Genomic DNA, 24,096 nt, shown 5'->3' with positions numbered 1-24,096 from the left:
GTATGAAAGTTTGTAATCACTGCATGAGCATTAAAGAGAGAGGATCAAAGATTAAGGAGAGGATGATTAAAATACATGTAAGTTAATCCGGATAGGAATAGAATAACGAAATATTTTTATCCAAGTTTTAATTTACATTTTTTTTTAATTTATAAACTAAAGACTTTTCTGTGAAGTCAAAAAGTAAATTTGCATAAATTGTGTTCATTATCTGTCACCATAATAAAACTTACAACTTAATCCCTCTTTGAGACAGCCTATATTTTCAGCCATTCTGCTTAATATACTCAGAATAGAAGCACAGAAAACACTATTGACTACAAATACTTTTTGCTACAAAATAATTATATTTTCATAAGATTTATTTTTTTTTCAAGGGCTTATTAGTAAAAATCAGAAAAATCTGAAATGTCTGGGCCATCTTAGAACTTTAAGACCAGCTTTGAACCAGCTTTGACCAGCTTTGTTTTTAAATTGAATTATCCTAAACTCATTTTAACTCTGATATTTTTTTCATTTCAGGCGCAAAAGGTTCTAAAGGATATGCCGGTCTCTCAGGGTTGCAAGGACGTAAAGGGGAGCAAGGACGTCCTGGCTTTGTATATCCAGGAGCAGAAGCTGCTAAGGGAACCCAAGGACCTAAGGGTTACCCTGGTCCACCAGGATTTCTAGGACCTAAAGGAATAGCGGGACTCCCTGGAAGGCCAGGTAATTATGGGAGAGGACAATGAATTTTATTCCCTGAATTTTAAAAATCAGATTTAAAACAGACTCAATCATTTTCCTCTCAATAAATATTTTTATTTTTCATTTTAAAATGGATTTTCTAAAAGTATCATTTTTTGATCATTCATCTTTAATTTTTGCACTTTTTGTTAAACAAGTACTAGACATATGATGCTTTTTTTTACTAAAGGTGCTTGAAGCTTTCCCTAACGTGAGAATAGTCAAATAACCTCAAACAGTCTTGATTTCCTGCAATTATGAAAGTTTCTCATTATTAACAATGATTGCATATCGTAAATAATATTTTGTTCAGTTAATTTACTCTAAATTCTGCCTGAGTTTAAAGACGATAACTAAAATTATTTTATAAGTTATACCATTGTACTCTTTTTTAAATTATTTTTATAAAAATTTGCAAAAACAAACATAGATTATCAAAAAAAAATATTATACTAATATAATGCAACAACGAAAGAACGATTTGACTTTTAAATTCTAGATGCCTACCTCCAAAAAAGCTGAATTTATTATTATATTTGTTTTCAAACTATTCTATTTGAAGTTAATAACAGTAGAAGAACATTTTATTTGCCTACTTACGCTTCAAGAAGAAGAAGATCACAGATACCAACACATGTGACCTATGACGTCAGCTCCAGTTGATACTTTATAAGCAAAATGATGTGTTAAAGTTCAGCTAAGTTCTTGCACATAAATTAGAATGTTAATTAGCGTGAAGTTAATTAAATACAGCCCCGTATCTTGTATCGAATTTGTTGAAATATAGTCCTTTCTCGTCTACACCATTTATTTAACTTAGTTTTTTTATTGTAACCGTAATATATTTTTGTTTTGTGTATCTGGCAACTTCGATGCATAATTAGTTTGTTTATGTTCTACGTGGCTTCATACCTGTCTTTGCGTTAAGTAACAAATATACAGTGAAAGAATTGAAATCTTTGAGAAAGAATCTTCGTGTAAAAATATAGAATGTGTCACTTAAGAGAATTGATACTTAACGGACTTGGCTTACTCGAAATAGAACTGAAAGAATAGTTGCTAACGTAAACAAATGCACCGTTTCGACAACCGATCAGGATCGAGCTACCAACACTACGCCGCTAGCAGGTATTCCATTGATATCTTAATGAATTTGTGAAAAAATAAGCTTTTTTAATTTGTTGAAATGTCAAAAAAAGTAGCTTTTTTAAAAATTCTTTTTCCCTCAAACTCACCCCATGAAACATTTTGACTATGTAGAACTATACAGTGTACCTTAACCCTAAAAAAATATTATTTTTGGAAAAATATCACCTGTTTTGTCACTCAACCATTCGAATGCTTTTTCAGAATGTTAATTTTTTTTAAAAGGGCAATATAACCGAACCTATAACCGAATAACCTATAACCGATATAACCTATAACCGATATAACCTACAACCGAAAAAGTGCACATTTTAATGTAACAACGCCACCATTTTATTGAAACGACGTCGCATTTTTATTGAGTTGATAACGACGTCGGAGGTATCAGAGCCGAAATTAAAAACAGAGAGGCCGGATGATTACTACTCATTTAATATTAAATTGTGGCAACTCCTTTTCCAGTATGGTCTTTGGATCATCATTAAGAATGGTTACCAGACGGTCGCCTATAGCTCATTAGTGAAGCTTCTGTGTGACGTTAAAAACCAAACCAAACTCTCAGTTCACGATGTCTGAAAACTTTGTAACTAATTTAGTAATGATAACCCAGATCCCTATACAAAATGTAGCAAACCAAATCCTTCTATCTTCCTTATATTTTTCTCTTATCATCGTTTATTTTATGGATCCCTAGTATCAGAATTTGAGAAAGAAAGTTTCTGAAAAATCTATGAAAGTTTTATTTTTTTTAATTTATGATATCATTATTAAAAATGAAAAGACATATTTATATTTTAAGGAGGTTTTATCCACTTAACATTACTTTCAGGTCCACCTGGAATGAAAGGGGATTATGGAATACCCGGTCTTTCTGGTCTGCAAGGACCCCCTGGACTCACGGGACTTCCGGGATTTAAAGGTGAAGCTGGTGATTTAGGTAGATACGGGCCACCCGGAATAAAGGTATTTAACACACATTAATGTGATGAGTGAAATGTTTTAATATTATAGCATAGATCTACATTAAATATGTCTGGAAGAATTACACAAGTACATTTTCGGTTGAAATTATGTAACATTTTTCATATAATGTAAAGTAGCGCATGGTATACATTACTCCGATGGTTCACTCAATTTGTATCATACAGACAAAATCGATATGGTCGGTTTTATTAAGTACATAAATCAAAAAAACAAAAATTAATAAAAAGCTGGAGCAAAAATGCATTATTTCTTATAGGAGGCTTAATATCTAGTTTAATAACGGTCTTGTATAATGCATCCTAAAACAACGTTTAAAAATTAACTTATAGTAATTACCCATTTTAGTTTTATTTTACTTATTTCTAAGGTAAATGATTGCTGGTTGAATTTCTTTTGTAGTTAAATATTTCAATTTTGATTTAATTGATCCATAAGTGCCCCTTCCGAATAGGACAAGCTATTCGGTTCTAAACAACCCTTCGTCATTTTTATATCCGTCTTTGAACAGCAGACCCAATTTTGGGTGTACGATTACTAATGTACAACTCCGTAGTCTTGTAATTTTGAACCTAATCCTATAGATAAGGGAACACCTGGATCAAGTATAGGGAGAAATTTACCATCGTGGAGGCAACCCGCATTTGCGCTGCATGGAAAGGAAAACCCATGATCCGTCTACCACTGAGAATATTTTACGTCAGCGCTGTGATCGTTGCGAGCCGGGTGCGAACTTCGAATCGACCAGCCATCACTGAGATTCGAACCCGGTTCACCTCATTGGAAGGAAAACGCTTTATCTTCTGGGCCACCACGGCTCACCCATTCATCATTTCATTTTATTTTATATACGTCGTTGAACAGCAGAGCCAATTTTGGGTTTACGACTACTAATGCTCAACTCCGCAGCCTTGTAATTTTTGAACCAATCCAGAAGACAAGGACATTCTTGGATCAGTACCTCCAGAGGTATTAATTTGTTATGGGAACATGGAGTACATTGTGACTCGACAGATTCAACGTGCATCAGTCACCATTTACTACACGGAGAGTCTTCGGAAGGCGGGGATCGAACCCGCGAACTGATGGACATGGACCCAGTGCCCCACCAACCAGGCTATCCCGGCCCAACCCTTCATCATTGACGAAATTTGTGTTAAAGAAGTATCGCGTATAGCTATAGGGGGAAGTTTGCACAGCCTATTAGTAAATTCGGTACTTCAGCTGTGCCAGACATAGTAAGATATTTAATTTTTGATTAATAAGTTGTTTTTCTGATTTTCTATTTCTTACTCTCACATTCATGATTTCTGGAAACGTTATTTGAGAAGTATTTTTCAATACTAATTGACTAATTTAAAAAATATATCACCTTAAATTCTATTAAAATAATTGCTATTAGTACTGAAAGTTGGTTATATATTTTATTTAACAGGGTGACAGAGGATTGGAAGGCTTGCCTGGACTTTCTGGATCAAAAGGAGGGTTTGGATATCCTGGGCTTCCAGGAATTTCTGGTCTACCAGGACCAAAAGGGCTAAGAGGCAACCCTGGTCCAAAAGGTACTTGAATATGTTGATAGTAATTCCCCTAAACATGAAGCGCTCTGGTTAACTTTTGAACTTATTTTCCGAGTCTGATAGTTTAATTCATGATAAATTAGATGTTGACAACTTCATAAATTTTAAAACAAAAAAAGTAATTTTATATAATATTCAGTCTTTTTAGAGCAATCATTAAAATAAAAAAGTAACAAAAATTGTAAAAAGGGATACAACATTTTTGTTAATTTTATAATTGCATAAATGTAAGAAATTGTATAAAGTGTTACTATCTTAAGTGTTTAGTTTTCCAGACTCAGTAATACTGAATCAGTTTGTTAATAATTGCAAATAAAAAAGTGAATGTTGTACTCTACAATAATGATTAAAAATTCTAATATTAAATAAATTAATTACTAAAAAATAATAGTTAAAGTTTAAGAATAATTTTTTGTACATAGTTCTGATATTCTTTATCCACTCTCTTTCATGCAAAAATGAGTCTTTTATTTCTTAGAATATTTTTTACATTCAGAAAGACACAAATTATTAAACTGGAGCATCATAGAGCATGCTCATTCAAAAAATTATTTTAAAAAATAATAATCATCAATTATTTACTTTTGAGAATGCATTATGTAACGATCAAAATATTTTATAGGTATTCCTTCATATGAACTAAATAAAGGCGCAAAAGGTGATTCTGGAATCCCTGGTATACCAGGTATTCCAGGACAGAAAGGTGAAAGTGGCTTGTCTGGATATCCTGGAATAAAAGGCGAAAGAGGAGATCAAGGATTTCCTGGACGAGATGGCATTCCTGGAGTTATTGGATTAAAAGGCAAATTTGTTAGCTATTTTTTCCCTCGTAACTGTTTATAATGGCAGAATAAATATCAATTGTTTACTTCTAATTTAACTTAATTGTTAATTTTAATATATTTTAAAGTAAAATATTTTCTTTTAAGAGTAAAACTTTGAATTTAGTAGTCTCAGCTACACGAAAGTGACCCACAAAATGTAACAAAAAAAAAGAAGAAAAGAAACAGGACACTTTAATTGTATTAATCGGATTTTAAATGTTTAATTAATTTTTTGTGCTTTTAACTATCACGCAGGAACTATTTTAGAGAATCTGAAAGTTTTTAATAAAACTTATTTTATAGTTACGAGAAAAATAGTTTCATAAAATCATTCTTGGGACAAAAAATCCAAAAAAATAATTTCATGCAAAAGGAAATTTTTTAAAGATTAATTTTTAAAATTATTTTTTTATTATTTAATTTAATAATGGTTCAAATATTTTTAACTAAAGATATATACTTATTTCGAGCCATTTAAATTTTAAACGATAGAACCCAAAATATAAACGGAATCGATTGAAAAGTTCGTTAGACTTTTAAAACATAAAGCATTAAGTAAACATAAAGCATTAAGTAAAACATTTTAAAACATTAAGTTTAAAAACATGATTTTTTTGTAAATTTATTATTATGAAATTAATAGACCGATTGCATTCAAAATTTGCATTTTATCATTTATAACTGCATAGTGTAATATGAGATTAAACTTATCATGTAAATGTCTACATTAAATGATAAAAAATAATAAATAAATATAAAAAATACACTTGTTTTAATTTTGCGTCTGTTTGAATAAACCAATTCCTATTTAAGTGTTTAGTAGTGCCAAATATTTTGGATTTGCTTAGTAGTTCCAAACTATTAGGACCATATTTTCCAAATTGTAGCCACTCTCTCTATTTTGAGTAATATCGGACTGAGAAACACTGGTCTCTATAAATCTTTTGTGAAAAGATATGCGATCATTCTCAAAAGTCAACCACTACAGGTATAAATTATTTCCACAACGCCAAAGAAAATATTGAAATAGAAAAGAAAATTACGTTTAAAAGGAAAAAAGGAATAATATTAACTTTTCCCTTGTGAAATCGTTACGCGCACAGTGTTTTTTATATCTCTGAACTTACATAATACTTAATCCTTAGAAGCGCAATAATTATGTTTTGATGTAAATATAGGTGAACCGGGCAGAATTGGAGAAACTGGAGATGCTGGATCACCGGGATTCCCAGGTAAGCAATATTCATAGATTTAACAGTTTCTTAATGACTTGTTATTAAACTAATCTTACAATGATTAATCTCACTACAATATTTTAAATTACTAAAGTGTTCAGGAAAACAGGCATAATTTTTTTTAACTTTATTTTACTTTCGAATAAAGGTATGAAAATAACCATGAATCAAATTTGGAAAAATCAGGAAACCTTTTTCTCTAAAGCAAAAACCTGCTAAACAAAGTCCAGATTGTATTAAATATTTTAAATAGCCATATAATAGAAAAATATAAATAACTTTCATGGCTCTCATGGCTAATTTTAAGATTAGTACATTTCATTCTCTCTAGGTTCAAAGGGTGAAGAAGGTGATGGTGGAATACCGGGTTTTCCAGGAACACCTGGATTATCGGGAAGAAAAGGAGAACCTGGAACTCCGGGCAGAATGGGCAATCCTGGACGCAAAGGTGAAGCAGGTTATTCGTTTCCTGGAAGAAAAGGCGAAAAAGGCCTAGATGGACTTCCAGGACCACCAGGTACAATATAAAATCATATTCTTTAAATAGGTAGGTATGTAGGTACTTTATTAACGTCGCACTAGAGCTGCACTATATTGGCAACGGTTTGGGGAACATCCCCGAAGATGATTGAAGACATGCCTCTGCAGAGAGGATGGCTCCTCTGCTTTGGTAGCCCGACAAAATGCGCGAAGTCGATCACTTTACGGCAGGGGTCTGTTTAGAAGAAATTTGGGTCCTTTAACGGACCCTTCACAAAATATCTTTTCATAAAAACGGATCCTTCCCAAAATATCTTTACATAAAAACGGATCCTTCACAAAATATTTCAACTTAAAAACGGACCCTTCACAAAATAATTTATCTTTTAATCGGACCCTTCACAAATTTGTTTATCTTCATTATTATTTCGTTAATCGAATAAACACTTTCGAGGAACGGGGGGGGGAAGAAAGACAGATGTAAACGAACTAAATTTTGTCTTCGGCAGACGCTTTTTCCTTTATTCGTCCGAAATGAATATTCTGCGTTCAGCAGTATAGGCCAAATACCAAATATTTATGTGTTGCATCGCTAATTTAGTAGCTGCAATTGNACTTTTCCCTTGTGAAATCGTTATGCCCACAGTTTTTTAAATCTTTGAACTTACATAATACTTAATCCTTAAAAGCGCAATAATTATGTTTTACTGTAAATATAGGTGAACCGGGCAGAATTGGAGAAACTGGAGATGGTGGAACACCAGGATTCCCAGGTAAACAAAATTTATACATTCAACAGTTTCTTAATAACTTGTTCTTAAACTAATCTTACAATGATTAATTTCACAACAATATTTTAAATTACTACTAAAGTGTTCAGAAAAACAGGCGTAATTGTTTTTTCAATTTATTTTACTTTCGAATAAAGGAATAAAAGTAACCGTGAGTCAAGTTCGGAAAAATAAGAAAACCCTTTTCTCTAAAAAAAAACCCAAAAAAACAAATTCCAGATTTAATTAAATATTTTAAATGGCTATATAATAGAAAAATATAAGTAGCTTTCTTATGGCTAATTTCAAGATTTTAAGATTAGTATATTTCATTCTCTCTAGGTTCAAAGGGTGAAGAAGGCGATGGTGGAATACCAGGTTTTCCAGGAACACCTGGATTATCGGGAAGAAAAGGAGAACCTGGAACTCCGGGAAGAATGGGCAATCCTGGACGCAAAGGTGAAGCAGGTTATTCATTTCCAGGAAGAAAAGGCGAAAAAGGCCCAGATGGACTTCCAGGACCCCCAGGTACAATATAAAATCTTATTCTTTAAATAGGTAGGTAGGTACTATATTAACGTCGCACTAGAGCTGCACAATGGGCTATTGGCGACGGGGGAAACATCCCCTAAAATGATTGAAGACATTCCTCTGAAGAGGGGATGGCTCCCCTACTTTAGTAGCCAGACAAAATGCGCGCGAAGTCGATCACTTTACGGTAGACTAAGTACGGTTAACTAAGACTGATATACCCTCTATCCCTACGCAGACTGATCAAAGTGGTCACCCCCACCAGCTTACTGACCGCAGCCAGTGATGCTTGACTTCAGTTGTTCAAAATCAATATTGGTTCAAAGTGTAACTACATAATTTTTATTTCGAACTAAATAATGGTGAATCAAATAATTCAAACTGCTAGAAAACAAATAAACTACTAAAAATTCGTTTGGTTACCAGTTTTATATTTTTACCCTGATTAATAACATTTCATGCTGCTTTGCATTTGTGACAGTCGGCGAGAAAGTGTATAATGAATTTATAATGTAGAATCTCTAACCGTTTCTGTTCTGTTAACCTCTGTTAAGCCTCAAGAACTAAGAATTAGGCATAACATCGGAGGGCCCCAAGAAAAAAAATAATCCTGAACTTCAGAAATTTTTTAAGATTACTACTTTTTTTAAATCTCCAAACTCCCAACAGCTATATTCTTAATTAAGCCTTAAGAAATCAAACAGTTTGATAGTTTATTTATAATTTAAAGAAATAATTTTATGAAAACCGGTAAAAGATTTTTTTTTATAGTTGTTACATTTCGAACTCAATGAAACAAAATTTAAGAACAATTAAATAACTTTTCAATGGAACATAATTTAAATAATATTCTTTTAGATTATAATTGCAGTCAGTGGCAATTTTAGTTTATGCACAACATAATTTTTTTTGCTGTAATGTTTCTTTATCAACACTTTATACTACTGTAAAAAAGTTTGTTAGTATCTATTTAATTTACTAGGAGGCACCACCACCAACCCCCGTGATTTCTTTTCGATCATCTCTGCTTTTTTATTATGCTTAAAAACCAATATTGTTTTGTTTTTTTAAAAAAAAGGATTCTTTATTTATAAAATATAAAATAATTATAGTTTTGTGGAAGAACATTTTGTTAATATGTTTATCGCTACAAACTGAACGATTGCTTGGATTAGCAAAAAAAATGTAGTTGAAAAAAAATTCTGTTCTTGAGAATACTGTTCTAATTCAGCTATACTTGAAAAAAAAAATACTTAGAAAAACATTTTGTCATAACTTTCATCACGATTGCAATTTTGCAATGGTAAATGATTTTTGCGATTCGAAAAATTTTAACATTGCATTTCTAATATTGGATTCTAAACTGTTTGGATCATTAACAAAAAATATTGACAAGCATATAAACAATAATCTTTATAGTTATATTTCTCAGAGCTTGATTCTACAATCTCCTCTATTCAATAATGACTGATTTTTATCGGCCAGTTCTGAAAATTAATTTACTTCATTTTATTCGCCCCTCAATACTATGTTCAAACATATCTAATAAATTCTTCTTTTTATTTTATTACAAAATGCAATCAATTTATAGAATCTATTTCTTTCATACACTTGCAACTGTTTTATCATTTTAAATTCTCATATCTAAGAAGTTAAACAAAATCCATCATCAAAAGGGGCAAATCACTTTAAAAAAAATAATAAATACTAGTTTTTGATTAAAATTAACTATAACATAATTTAAAATGTTATAAAATAATATCTATATTTCAAAATCAAGCATAATTTTAAATGCTTTCAAATAATATCTGTAATTGAATATAAATTCAGTTTTTTATTTGCTTTAACTTGGCAGGATTGGGTGGATTGCAAGGTGCCAGAGGAGATAGGGGAGAACCTGGTTACCCTGGAAATTCTGGTATACAAGGAGATAGAGGTTTACCAGGTAGAGCTCAACCTGGACCTTCGGGACCACCTGGTTTACAGGTAAATGAATATTTTAAAACGATTGATCTTTATTTCTAGTGATACAATTTCTTCAACTAGCCTTATTTTCTCGAAGATAAGAGCTAACTGGTAATTATTATTATTGTATTCGTTGTTGTAAAACTTTCTTTGAAGGTTCGCAAAATTGTCAAACTTATTTTAAATCCATTGTATTGATTAAGTTGAATTTTTTTCTCAAAATAAGACTATGACCACATTTCCAAAGCAGATTTTACAAACTATCCATATTATGAATATTTAAATGTGCAAAATAAAAGAAAAAGTATCTGAAAATAGGTAGGGTAAACCAACCAGTGAAGGAAGACTATCCAGTGAAGGAACATTTCATATATATTGATTAAAAATAAGAATTTGAAAGTTTTTCTTTAGATTGATTAGTAACAATACCTTACTGCCAAACAATAGGAAGTCATCTAGCAATGTTTTGGATTAACTGGTCAAATAGACTTCTCTGGAAAAATTTATGACTTTGTTATTATCTCTGCAACACCTTGTTTCTTTGAAAAAATTATATGGTGAGTGTTTGTATTTACGTGTTTGAAGTGGAATTAATTGCATGTAATAGTTGTATTTTTCTCACTGTGAAAAAGAGAATTCAAAATATTGTTATTGAATTTACGTTTTATTTTTTTGTAAGCATCATAGCATAATAAAGTACTGAGATAAGGGGGTGTTTATTCACTGGATCACCAAGCGATGAAAAACCAGTGAAGGAGCAAGTGTTCCTTTACTAAGTTTTTTTTCTAAGTTAATGAAAATAAAAGATAAACTTTAATTTTATTGTACCTTTAGTGATGTTCCGCATCAAAAGTATGTTAAAAATACGAAAAACAACTTCTAACCAGTGAGGGAACAGGCATGTTCCTTTACTGGGCATAGATTTCCCAGTGAATGAACAGTATGTGTTAATATGTTGACACTTTAATTTTCAATTCATGATTACAAAAAAAAGTTAACATTTTCCAAGTATTTATATGTTATAATTTCAAGAATAGGCTTGTTTTTAAATATTTGTATGGCTTATAAATTCATAAAGAGCATTAAAAAATAACCAAAATTAAGTATTCCTTTACTGGGTGTTCATTTACTGGTAAGAGCTGTTTCTTCAGTTGGTCTTCTTACTACTTGTTATTTGAACCTCCAAAACTTTAAAACGATATTATGTAAGTCCTCTACAAATTTTGAAATTAATATGATTTTTTAAAAGGCAAGCGAAGATTAAGTGTTCCTTCACTGGTTAGTTTACCCTACACATCAAGATAAATAATTTGAGAACTCTCTGTGTTGTTTCTGTAAAATGAAACGTTGAGTAAATATTTTATTTTGTTAGGGTAGAGATGGCTTTCCTGGATTAGCTGGTGCAAAAGGCAACACAGGATTTCCCGGACGCCCCGGATTTTCAGGCCCTAAAGGAATTCAAGGAGATGTGGGCTTCCGTGGAGCAATCGGTCCAACTGGACCAAAAGGATTTCCTGGTAAATTTTCAAAAATTAAGCAATTAATCGGTTAATTTTTCTATAAGATTTAATGCTTCAATTTGAGAAAATAATAGCTGAAAATTATTTTTTAAAAAATACTCTAATAATCCCATTATAATCGTCTTCAATTTTTTTTTCGTCCAATTAGCTCTAATAATAAATAGCTCATCTTTTCGGAAATTTAATAAAACTGAACTTAATAAACTAATATTTAATAAACTAATATTAATAATAATGTTATTTACAACTTATTACTGAAAAAAAAAATTTTATCCCATTATAACCAATTACAGTCTTAGATTGATTTTAGCCCTAATAACAAATAGTTCAACTGAAACTAATATTTTTGGAAAATTATAATGGCTCAACTAAGTATTTTTAACTTAATAACCTAATATTTAATTAACTAATATTAATAATAATGTTTTCAACCTAATATTAAGAAAGTAGTAGCTGAAAATTACGTTTAAAAAAATCCTTCATTTATCTCATTATAATAGTGTTCCATTTATTTTATATAATTAACCCTAATAATAAACTGTTCGTCTGAAATTAATATTTTCGAAAATAACATTGTTTAATATAAGCTAAGCAAAAACAGAGCATCGACAGTGAATGCTCTCTACTGCCTTGGCAGTTGCTTCTTACATCATCTCACTACGGAATATATAAACTACTTTCTGTACCTTTCCGTGTTGTTTACCCCGTGAGAGTTTAAATTTCAAAAAAGTTCGCATGCCCTTCGACAAGCTGTTAATTGGACCGATGAGAATAATCACTGTCTGTATACGTTTGATAATCTTAGGAAGGCATATGAAAAGTACTACCGTTAGAAGGAATGTAAAATTTGTGTATCTTTTGCAAAGTCAACAGCAGTAATCGCTGTATGCCGACATTCTTTTTCTTTTAAATTTGCCTTTCACTCAAGTTGTAAAAACAGCAGGCATAGATCTAGTTCCCAACGGTGCATGCTAACTTTGCTATGTTGAACCAAATGAATTGTTTTCCAAAAGAAACTCGTGAGCATATTGCATGCAGTTCATTGTTCGAAAAGTTTTCATAACTCTTCGCGGCATAGCATATTTTTGTATTCTATATTTATAGGGATATATTTTTATAATTAACTTATTATTTAAAGAATTGTATGCTCTACACGTACGATTTGAAATGCGACTTACTTAATCGAGTTTTGCCGAATTCGTTGAGTGTGCTAATGAGCTTGCTACTGAGCAAGAACTCGCATAACTTTTTCACTTGGGACAGAATACTGAATCCACAACTCTGTCAATTTTACATGGGAAAAAAAATTTTTTTTTTTTTTGAATAGCGACAGCTATTAAAGGATTAATATTTATTAGACTTGAAATTATAGACACGTACGTTAGCACTAGTCTCACTTGGAAAACCCTGTGCTAGACTAAACTAAACTATTCTTAGAATGTTAACTATCACGTGATGTTTTTTTCCGGTCATTTTTCTCTTCATTTTAAATTTTTCCTTCTTTTTTTCTTTTTTTTTAAAAAGCGAACACCTCTATTTTTTTACTCTTTGAAGAAAATACCCGACTGTTGCTAAAACTCAAACGTAGAGTCAGTTTCTTTTTAACCCAAAATAAAAGAAAAAAATTTGAAACCTCTTAAGCTCATAAAAAATTCTGAAATAGAGAGGTACTATCTAGAATCTCATCAAAACAAAATAAAAATCAGATGAATAAATTTAATGGGTTTTAAAGAAAAGGGATAATTTGTAATTTATTGTGATTGATAAATTAGTTTACCGTCATCTCAAAATGAGTAACTATAAACGTACAATGACTTTTCAAGGTAATCCGGGTCCACGTGGAGATGCAGTACCAGAGAATGAAATTTTCCCTATCCCAGGATTCCCTGGAGATAATGGTTTAGCTGGTCTTCCAGGCCTTTCTGGTGAAAGAGGTGCGATGGGTGATCCTGGTAGAGATGGATTATCCGGACCCAAAGGAAGTCCTGGATATCCTGGAGTAAATGGATATCCGGGACCACAGGGTTTTAAAGGAACAATTGGAGACAGAGGTCTTGATGGTAAGTACATTCTAGAAAATTACTACAGAGGTTGTTCCAAAATGATCACCTTTATTATATATTTTTAAAATTGTTGCCATAAAGGAAGGTAAAAAATCATACGCATCAGAAGTTACTAATTGATATTTAAAGAAGAAAATAATAAAACGTAATCATAATCTAACGAATTAATAGAGATATAAACGGGACTGAAAAATTAAAGCCTGTTTGATTGCCTAAATGTTAGGAAGAAATTGAAAGGTGATTTTTAATAGCACATCCTAATTTCATCAAGTAATCAAACAGGTTTTGACGCTTTCAATCCCACCTTCATTCTTAAGAATTCCTCGGATTTTAGCCTTACGGCTTTTTTCTTGCTTATGCATTAAAATATACACACATAAGGGATCGACGAAACATGCAACCCCTAAATGTGAGTATATTTTAACTTTATTTTTGAAAAGTATTCCGGATATGTAAAATATATATATCAAGAGAAACACTCAGCATACAATATATTTTCAACTTTTTTTTTTCCTGGTAAATGAGCAAAAGGATTTTTTTTTTTCCTTTTTGCTGAAATTAGAAGATTAAAAAGAGTTCATAATTTTCGCCTAGCAGTTTTTTTTAATAATGAACTGGTGAAGTTTGTTTCAATCATTTCAATTCAAGAAATATAACAAATGATTTCGGATTCAATCAATATTTATCGCAGTTTTGATTTAAGAAGAATATTAGCGTATGAAATACTCAATTTTAGAATCAGAGATCTCTGTTTTTGAAATAAGAAATATTAAATAGTTTTCTAGGCTAAAAAAGGTAACGATAAAAATTCTTCAAAATTGTCGATTCTAAATATAGGAAATTTTTCCAAATTTTCTTTCATTTCGTGCTTATTTTAAGTTAGCTTAAACTTCATAAAAGTGCCTTTATTGCTTCCCTTCTTGTAACCAAGCTCTTGTGTTGACAAATATTTTCCTTTTTCTAATTTTATTTTATTATCCTCAGGTTTTAGTGGTTTCCCCGGTACTACAGGCTTAATAGGAAATCAAGGGGAACCAGGATACCCAGGCACACCAGCTCCATCTAGAGGATTCTTCTACACACGACATAGTCAAACAACTCAAGTACCAGATTGCCCAGGTGGTACTTCTGTGATGTGGGATGGATATTCCTTACTTTACATTCAAGGAAACGAAAAAGCTCACGGACAAGATTTGGGTAAATACATTTAATTCAAATAACTTATACATTTCAAAAAATAAATAAATAAAAACATCAACTGCTAAAACATCAATTGAAAAATCAAAATTTAAAACAACGATGAATTAAAAAATGTGCATTAAATCTTACTTTTATACAATTGATGATTGCACACAGTGCATCGTTTTTTTAAAACATTCTAAATTAAAGAAAGATCTTTTGCTTATCCAACTGCCAAAACAGCAGTTCACACCAACATAACCAGTTTTAAGAAAACCATGAAAAACTATTGCCTTTATAACAGATAAAAAATGAACAACTAGTCAACCTTTTATTTTATAACGTAGCTCAGTTAACTGAGCTTACAGCCAAAATATAAATATTTATCTCCACTTTGTTTAAAATCTAAACAAATACCGATTTTAAAGAGTGCTTGTTCCCAGGGCTAAGGAGAATAGAAGGGCTAGTTCACTCCGCTCTTAGAGCTGAAGCTACGATTTCCCTCCTCATGACGTCACTGTGTCCACAGATCTAGGAGATCGCAAGCAAAGATATTATGATAAATTTGCATATTTCTCTTTGTAAAAATAAGTTAGAATTTTTCTGGTTATTAGCTTTCAAACTTTACGTAATTAACACATTATTTCCGTTCATAAACATAGTTCAAAAAAAACTTTCTTGGTTATTATATTAAAAAAAAACCATTTTAAACTTATAAAAATGTTTTGCTAGTTGGTGAAAATGACACGATAAATACTTTATTTTAAAAAGTTCAGTTTTAACTTTAACTATTAAGAAAAATGAAGGCATATATCGACACTTTTTTTATCTACATATTCTTTTATAAAGATAAGTTAAGTTAAATTTAGAATCCCTGATTTTAAAATATGTCGTTAATAGCAATTTGTTCATACTTAATCATTAGGAAACATCAACCTTAAACGCTAATTACTGAAACAAAATAATAATTTAGGTTCATAATGACATTAGAAATTTTACAATTGTTTATAGACATTTAAATTTACGATGATATAATTTATAGATATTTAAATTGAAGAGAATATAATTTTTAAAAAAAATCATAAATATTTAGAATAACTACATTAAAAAATATGTTATGAAATTAGGAGAATTTCAACTATATACTATATATTTTATTTATACTTTTTACTTACATTTTAATTTTCTTTGACTTTATCTATTTTTTAATTCTTTTCACCTGCCTTTCTTTATGAAGTAGCGAGGCGGTTTCTATTTAGATAATGAATTTTTATAAAAGTTCTTTACGACAGAATAAACGTATTGCGGTTTTATATTAACTGTGTCATTTCGGAATCCATTCTTTACATAGTTGTTCATTTACTTTAGGGAACACGCGAAAAATTATACTTTTTCCTTTTGTTTTTATATCAGAATTTTTGCAAGTTGCAATCGCGCAAACTGGCATTTCGATAATAGTTTTAAATTCTTGTAAATTCACTGCAAAAACTGAGGAAAGTCATTATAGAAAATAACAAATGTCTTAGAATATCTCGCAAAAATAAATGCTCCAATATTAGTTAGAGCTAGTAAGGCCGAACGCTCCGTTCCTGAAGTAAAAGTGCGAGCTTTGCGCCAAAGTGACGTCACTATAGAAAATCGGAGGATTGGCGCAGCGAGAGCTACTTCAAAGGAATGAACCAGCCCTTCTATTCTCTTTAGCCCAGGCTTGTTCCTCTCCAAGCAAAGCTTGTTCCGTAACAGAGCCGGGTGAACCTTATTTCTGGCTTCGAATAACAACAAAACTTGAGGCAAATATTTACAGAGAAAACGAAACAGTTAAAGGGATTAGCTCACAACTATAACCGTTAGATGTTGATAAATTATTTTATTACGGCCGACCCATTTTTGAATTTACAGTACCAAAGTTCACCTCCGTAGGCAACCCCAGAAGACAAAGAAACTCCTGGATCAAACATTTGGACAAACAAGTCTTCATGGAGGACTTTTCAATGGAACTAACCCGTATTTTCATTGCATGAAAAGAAAAACCACGCAACATTAGCCCGACGGCTAACTCATGATCCGTTTAACACAAGGTATTTTCTACATCAGCACTGTGATCGGTGCGAGACGTGAACAAAATTCGAATTCAAAAGAAAACCACGAAAACCTCCCACGGTTAGATTACAAATATATAAGATAAAAGGCTACGTTCCTATTTTATTTCCCCAGACTTACATAGATTTACTAACTTTAAAGAAAACATTTTGTTTCTGAAAATTTTTTTCTTCTACTGAAATCAAAACTGAGATTATGCTTCATTTTGAATACCATGAGAATAAATATACTGATATCGCAATTTACAGGAAGCCCTGGTAGTTGTTTGAGGAAGTTCAGTACAATGCCATACATGTTCTGCAATATAAACAATGTATGCCACATGGCTTCACGCAGTGACTTCAGCTATTGGTTAAGCACTTCGGAAAGTATGCCAATGGATATGGCACCCATAACAGGTAGAAACATAAAGAGATATGTCAGTAGATGCTCTGTGTGTGAATCTTCCACTCAAGTAAGTTTTAGAAAAAATATTTATTCAATACAGTATTGTTCTATTTTACACTTCCACTATAATTGAAAAAAGTTTAAAATCACCGCAATTTTTTTTCTCTTTCGTAAAACGATTTTTGCAAAATTTTGAGCAATGGATTAATTATTTATTTAAGAATATATTTAAACAAATTTAATTTTTTTAATAAAATTCATACAAATATCCGATAATGTAAAGAATTAAAAACTTAAAAAAAGTTTGAGGCCTCTTTCATAAAACTTGGAAAAACCTAGGAAACAAACTAACAAATATGCCCTGCTTCCAAAAACTTCAAATAATGACGAATAAAGAAAAATATTAAATTATTGCTTTTTCTGAGTATGACTTGAATGAACTTGAATACAAATTGCTGCCAAAATTCACATGTTGTGTACAATTTAATGTCGAATCCTGTAGGTTAATAGAAGAAAAAAGAAACAAGTGATCATCAAAGCTAACTTATCAATGTCGCATCATTAAAGCAGTGATTAATGAATTTGCAATTTCAGCAATAGCATCCTCCCAGCAACTTCTTATTGCATTTAGAACAAAGCATGAAATGTTGTAAAAAAGCATGTAAACTTTTAAAATTTCTAAATTAAAAGAAAAACAAAAGCTGCTAAAACGAAACATTCAAGCAAGTTGTGCAGTATGAATCAAAATTCATGTCGTAAACTTATGTTTACTAATGAAAAAATTTAATCTCGAAGCTCTAGATGGGTTAAGATATTACTTCTAACTGTCATGATTTACAACAAGGAACTTCGCAAATATCGAAACGCATTCAAAGAGGTGTGCTCAGTTAAGATTTGGGCATGTTTCAAAATATATTATTAATATAGTCTTCACTAAGGTTCACGTCAACAACTTCATCCCGTTAAAAAAATAATGAACTACTAGTCTAACATCTAATTTTAAATTTTTGTTATTATCTTAATTTAATTATTAACTAAGTTTTAATAAAGGTAAAACTTCAATCCATAAATTTCTGTTCACAACAAAGGCTGTCAGTCAACAATATCTTGATTTAAAAATTTAAGAAAGCTTTTAGAGCTTCGATTAAGAATGCAAACAAACAAAAACATTGGGAAAAAAATTTCTCCAAGTTTTCTTTTGGAAGTTACTCGGTTTTAACAAACAAAATGACACATCATTAAAACTGATTAAAAAGCATTTCATAAACATTTTTAATGTTCCACAAATTTTTTTAAGCATTTTTCTTAGTCCATGCTTGAGAAGTAGAATTAAAGCATAATTTATATTAAAGACACGAGGTCTTATAGTTCAATTTCTGATGTAACGATAGTTTCAATTGATTTAAATAAAATCTATTTTAAAAATTAACAAGAGGGCCTCAAACTTTTTTCCACCATAGCACAACTTTCTTTGTTCAAACTTTTAACTTAAGGGGAAGAAATTTCAGATGCATTAATGAAAAATAGTAAGAGCGTAATTTATTTTTATAGAGAAGCATTTACATTCTTACCATTTAGCAAATAAAGACAGAATATATTTGCAATTGTCTGGAGAGAAAAATAACAATAGTTTTCCAAATTGTGTTTTTCATTTATAACATGATTCACAAGTGACTTAAACTAACAGTTAATAAATAATTTTTCAAAACTGTCAATAGAAAGGAACTGTCAAGATTAAAAGATTGCTTTACGTATAGTTAAGTAAAACTACTAACAAAGTCAGCTAAAATTATTACACATTAACCCATTAGTGGGCCATTTATTTCTAGAAAAGGTAAATTAAAGAATTTTTGGAATTGAAATTCATATAAGAATAGTAATTGATATAAGAAAAGAAATAATTTAGCTTAAAGAAAATTAATTTAAATTTTAATGCCATTTCTTTTTTCTTGTGGTAAGTATATTTACCACGACCTATTAGGAACTTATAGGCTTTTATTTTTCTTTATTTATGAAATAAATATTATAAATGCTACAAACTTTAGGAGGAATTATGCATTTTATAACTTTTATAAGTTTTCTTATACAAAAAAATGGTTGCCAATTATTTTCGAACGCACTTCAAGAAAGCTGAAGTTATTAACAAATGGAAACCTAAATCAAAAGTGGTAGAAAAGTTAACATGTACTTTAAAAATTGGTGGTAAGTATAATAATTAGTAATACAAAAGTAATAAAAAATTATTAAAAATAATAAAAAATTATTGAAAAGTAATAAAAAACAATTAAAAATAATTAAAGAATACATTAAGAATCATCTCCATAGACAAAATAGAACAATTTTGCTATCTTTGCAATGATGTTTATAAACAGCAGCATGTTCTTTTTCTTTTTTTTATCATTTCAATTCCTTAATTAATTTTACATTGCCCAACACATGTAAATTAAAATAAAAAGCAGCTATTGCACATTGAAGGAAAAGCTTAATATTAAACTTACTAATTTTTACTAAATTTTTATTAATAAACCTGTTACTTAAAAATGATTTTAAAAAATAAAAAATATATGGTTTGAAATATATTTATTTTTTTGTCAGGTAATAGCCGTCCATAGTCAAAGTATTGAAATCCCAGATTGCCCATATGGATGGGACGGACTTTGGGAAGGTTACAGCTTTTTCATGGTAAGCATAGGTTTAAATTATGATAAAAAATCATAAATAGTTAATGAGATTATAAACTTTTTTCATAAACAGAAATATCCTACTTAACTTTTGCTTCAATCTGTAAAAATATTGTACAGTTTTTATTCCCCAATAATTCTTATTTTTTAATATTAAAATCAGAAATCGTTAACAGCTAAAACAAAACTGCTAAATTTGTTTCTAAAACAAAACCGTTTAATTATACAAGACTAGGAAACAGATTACAATTGTTTAATTAAGTGCACTTTTAGAAATCAACATAGGTATTCATATCCAGTATTTGTTTGACAGAAATGTAACGTTTAAATCAAAATAAATTGAATAGGATAAAAAATTAAACAACAATGGAACTAGAAAAAAAAAATCAAAAGGCATATTTTTAAACGTTCAATTTTATTACAAATGATTTGTGTATTATTCACTGATTCATTTTTCGATTTGTTTTCGAATTCATTTATAATACATATAAAATTAATTATTTAATTTTATGAGGAAATCTACCAACTTTTTTATCTACCGGCAAAATAGCAATTTTATGCATTATTGCTAAAGGCATTCCTGCGACAGCCAGTCAGAGGGTCATAGATATTAGGCTCTACAATTTTGAGACCAACAGAACAGCATGATGGCATCGAGTGAAGCCGCCTTTACTTCCCAGAGAAGTAAAATTGATCTGAAACTGGTTTCGCTCCATGACGCCACCTTGAACAGAACCTAGGTTCTTCAAAATTGCAGCTCTTCAAAATTGTGAAGTAACACTCCAATTGAGTACTGGAACCCTTCTCCTCTAAATCACTGCTTAAGTCCTCGAATGTTCTATGGCTTCTTGAACAGGGTGCGTAGCCAAATCTTTCAACAAAAAATAAGTACCTTTTAAGCACTCAAAAAATATTTTTAAGCGCTATATACTTTAACAAAATGCAAAATAATTTTCAAAGACTTCATATGATCATGATAAAATAACCAGCTTCTGACCAAGAACACTTTTTCTTGATCATATTAGCCATTATAAAATGATCAAGAGAGTTTTCGATTCGATATCAGAGGGTGGAAAATGAAGCCTGAAATAGAGAATATCTTGCAAAATGCAGCAGAATTGCACATGACAGTGCAATAATCTCACCGAATCCAGGTCAGTAGACGCACTAGCGGACTCGCAAGTATTTCATCAAACATGTAACATTTAACATAAACACATTTTTTTTTTTTTTTTTTTTTATGACCGCCGTTAAACACCCGATCCAATTTTTGGGTTTACGACTACTAATGTTCAACGCCGTAGCCTTGTAATTTTGAACCAATCCAGAAGACAAGGAAACTCCTGGATCAGTACTCCCAGAGGTATTGATTTGTTATGGGAACATGAAGGACTTAAATTAAGAGACTCGACAGATTTAACGTGCATCAGTCACCATTTACTACACGGAGTCTTCCCCGATCCACCGACCAGGCTATCACGGCCTATGTAAAATGATTGACGCTTTCATACGCTATGGACCAACGGTACACCGGAATAAATTGTGGTTGAATGAATTGTGAAAGCGTTGAACAATGTGAAAAGCATGCTTTTGAGTAATACGTGGCGAAAATCGACATGGTAAAGAAAAAATTTCTCTTTTTGGAAAAGGGAAAAATAAGCACTTTTTAAAAACACCCAATGAAAAAAGCACCTTTAAGGGCTTTTAAAAACAAAAATTGAAAATAAGCACCTTTAAGTACTTTTTAAAAACGCTACGCACCATGTTAAAAGTAGTTAAATATTGATACAAAAAAAAGTGAAAACTAATAAATTAAAAACAAATAAGAAACTCACCATAAAAATTAAAAAAAACTGTTTCTAACCAAATAGTAAAAATTATTTTTTTTAATAGAACACCGACTCAGGAGCAGAAGGTAGTGGACAACCTTTGTCTTCTCCAGGATCTTGCTTGGAAGAATTCCGACCTAATCCCTTCATTGAATGCCAAGGATTGGGTAGATGCAACTATTACACCACTGCTTACAGCTTCTGGTTAGCAGTTGTTCATCAACACAGGCAATTTAACATTCCTGAACCTAAAACACTGAAGGCTGGTGATTTATTGACTAGTATTTCAAGGTGCAGAGTCTGTAGACGAATACCCTTCCATGGTACTTTATAAGTACTTTTAAAAAATATAGGAAAAAATACTTTTTTTTGTCATATCAGAAATAGCATTCTCAAAGCTTTTGCAATTAAACTACTCAAATTCTTTACAAAGACATTGTAAGAAAATGAGAAATTATTTTTATCACATTGCTTAGCAATTCTATATGGATTGCAACAAGTGAAAAAGAAGCCCAGTAAGGATCATTGTCATTTATTTTTTTTTGTGAAAACATCAACTAATCTTTTAATTTATTTTCGCTTTTTCAACGCATATTATAATAATATAAAGTGCAATTACTGGAAACACGAAATCTAAAGTGCAAATTCAATGTTGTTGATTTATTTTAAAAGATACTCATTTTGAAAATATTATTTGGAACACTAGAGAGAAAATATAGCTATTTCTTAGGAAAAAGAATGCAGAGAGTGATATTATACATAAAATATAGCGCTATACTGCCATAAAATTCACTGCCAAATAAAACGATACATTTATCGTTGCTTTTAATGTTGTTTTTGGTTTTTACACTGCAGAAAGTGAGTAACTTTTAGATTTCATATCGATGATCGATTTCCACGATCGAAGACTTCCGCAATTTACTATGTTCTAATTTTAATGTGTGAAACTTTGCGGCGCATTTAAAGAAATATTAAAGTTGTAATTACTGTGTTATGTTTATGTTTTGATTTTTCTACAATTCACATACTACAGCCAACAAAACTTTAATGGAATAAAAAGTTGTTTATATATATATATTTCAAATACATATATATGTATATTGTTTCAAATATATATATTTGAAACAATATTTTTTGTGTTCAAACAATAGTTTAAAGTGTAATTTCTTACAGAAAAAAGTACCATAAGTATTGACAAAACAGTGCAAATTTCGTATGAAATATAGAACAAATTATATTTTTAAGAATATTTATTCAAAAATATATACATATAAAAGATTCTCTAAAGTATACAAACCATTGAAATTTATGTCTGTGCTCTTATGTTTTACACATATACAAGTCGCAGAAGGTAGTTGTTTTTTACACATTTTATGTTGATGCATAATCAAAAGTATTATATTTCTTGAAAGAGGAAAAATTAAGAAGAAAGAAAATTAATTCTAGATGCAAATAGAATAATAGAGTCAAAATTAACTTTAAAAAAACTAAAAGGTTTCAACAATAAAATAAATATGATAAGTTTTAATCTCATTAAATAAAAAATAATCTGTAAATTTGTAAAAAAAAATTATCTAAATAAAAATTTAATACAAACAATTTTATAACAGTAAAAACTGTTTCAAAAACTTTAAAAAATAAATATTCTCATCTAACAAACACAAAATATAATAGCATCCCAGTGCTTTATTTCAAAGATTAAAGAAGCTTCAACAAAGAACAACACAAAACTAACAAACCGCTTGCATCCCTTTCATAAATAACCATAAACACTTCCCTCAATTTATGAAGTTTGATCACAATTGAAAACACAATTTCAGTATTGGAAACTACATGGTTTACTCTACATTTACAAGAACTCACTTTTCCTATACTTTAAAGTTTAATATACTTATGTAAGTGAATTTGTCATTAACTGCTCTGCAGAATAGACAGATAGTAAGTAAAATCTACTCAGTTAACTAATATGCTAGACTTTCATTTCAAAGATAACCCAATATTATATTATATTATTAAAATAACATAATATAATAAAGTATCTGTATAATATCGGTATCTGATGTAACTCGATAGCATATTATCAAAAATAATAAATTTTT

The 24,096-nt window shown here is 30.3% G+C and overlaps 1 protein-coding gene across 4 annotated transcripts in view; it reads left to right on the top strand.

Moving 5' to 3' along the window:
• Positions 1 to 22,991, top strand: part of LOC107441188 (collagen alpha-5(IV) chain) — a 72,931-nt gene extending 49,940 nt beyond the window's left edge. For 2 of the 4 annotated variants that reach the window (XM_043051616.2, XM_043051618.2), the window contains exons 29-41: positions 523 to 708; positions 2,702 to 2,835; positions 4,289 to 4,415; positions 5,056 to 5,235; positions 7,692 to 7,745; positions 8,085 to 8,270; positions 10,129 to 10,259; positions 11,611 to 11,755; positions 13,582 to 13,818; positions 14,806 to 15,018; positions 17,349 to 17,554; positions 20,083 to 20,169; positions 22,062 to 22,991. In XM_043051616.2, the coding sequence (XP_042907550.1) occupies positions 523 to 708; positions 2,702 to 2,835; positions 4,289 to 4,415; positions 5,056 to 5,235; positions 7,692 to 7,745; positions 8,085 to 8,270; positions 10,129 to 10,259; positions 11,611 to 11,755; positions 13,582 to 13,818; positions 14,806 to 15,018; positions 17,349 to 17,554; positions 20,083 to 20,169; positions 22,062 to 22,331 (2,156 nt within the window). In that variant the 3' untranslated portion in view covers positions 22,332 to 22,991. Of the gene's footprint in view, positions 1 to 522; positions 709 to 2,701; positions 2,836 to 4,288; positions 4,416 to 5,055; positions 5,236 to 6,435; positions 6,490 to 6,823; positions 7,010 to 7,691; positions 7,746 to 8,084; positions 8,271 to 10,128; positions 10,260 to 11,610; positions 11,756 to 13,581; positions 13,819 to 14,805; positions 15,019 to 17,348; positions 17,555 to 20,082; positions 20,170 to 22,061 lie in introns of all 4 variants that reach the window. The other 2 variants (XM_043051617.2, XM_071179566.1) reach the window with 1 other exon arrangement.
• Positions 22,992 to 24,096: the final 1,105 nt, after the last annotated feature.

Source organism: Parasteatoda tepidariorum, chromosome 4, assembly GCF_043381705.1.
Source record: "Parasteatoda tepidariorum isolate YZ-2023 chromosome 4, CAS_Ptep_4.0, whole genome shotgun sequence".
Taxonomy (NCBI): Eukaryota; Metazoa; Arthropoda; class Arachnida; order Araneae; family Theridiidae; genus Parasteatoda; species Parasteatoda tepidariorum.
This window is presented reverse-complemented; position numbering and strand designations above follow the sequence as displayed.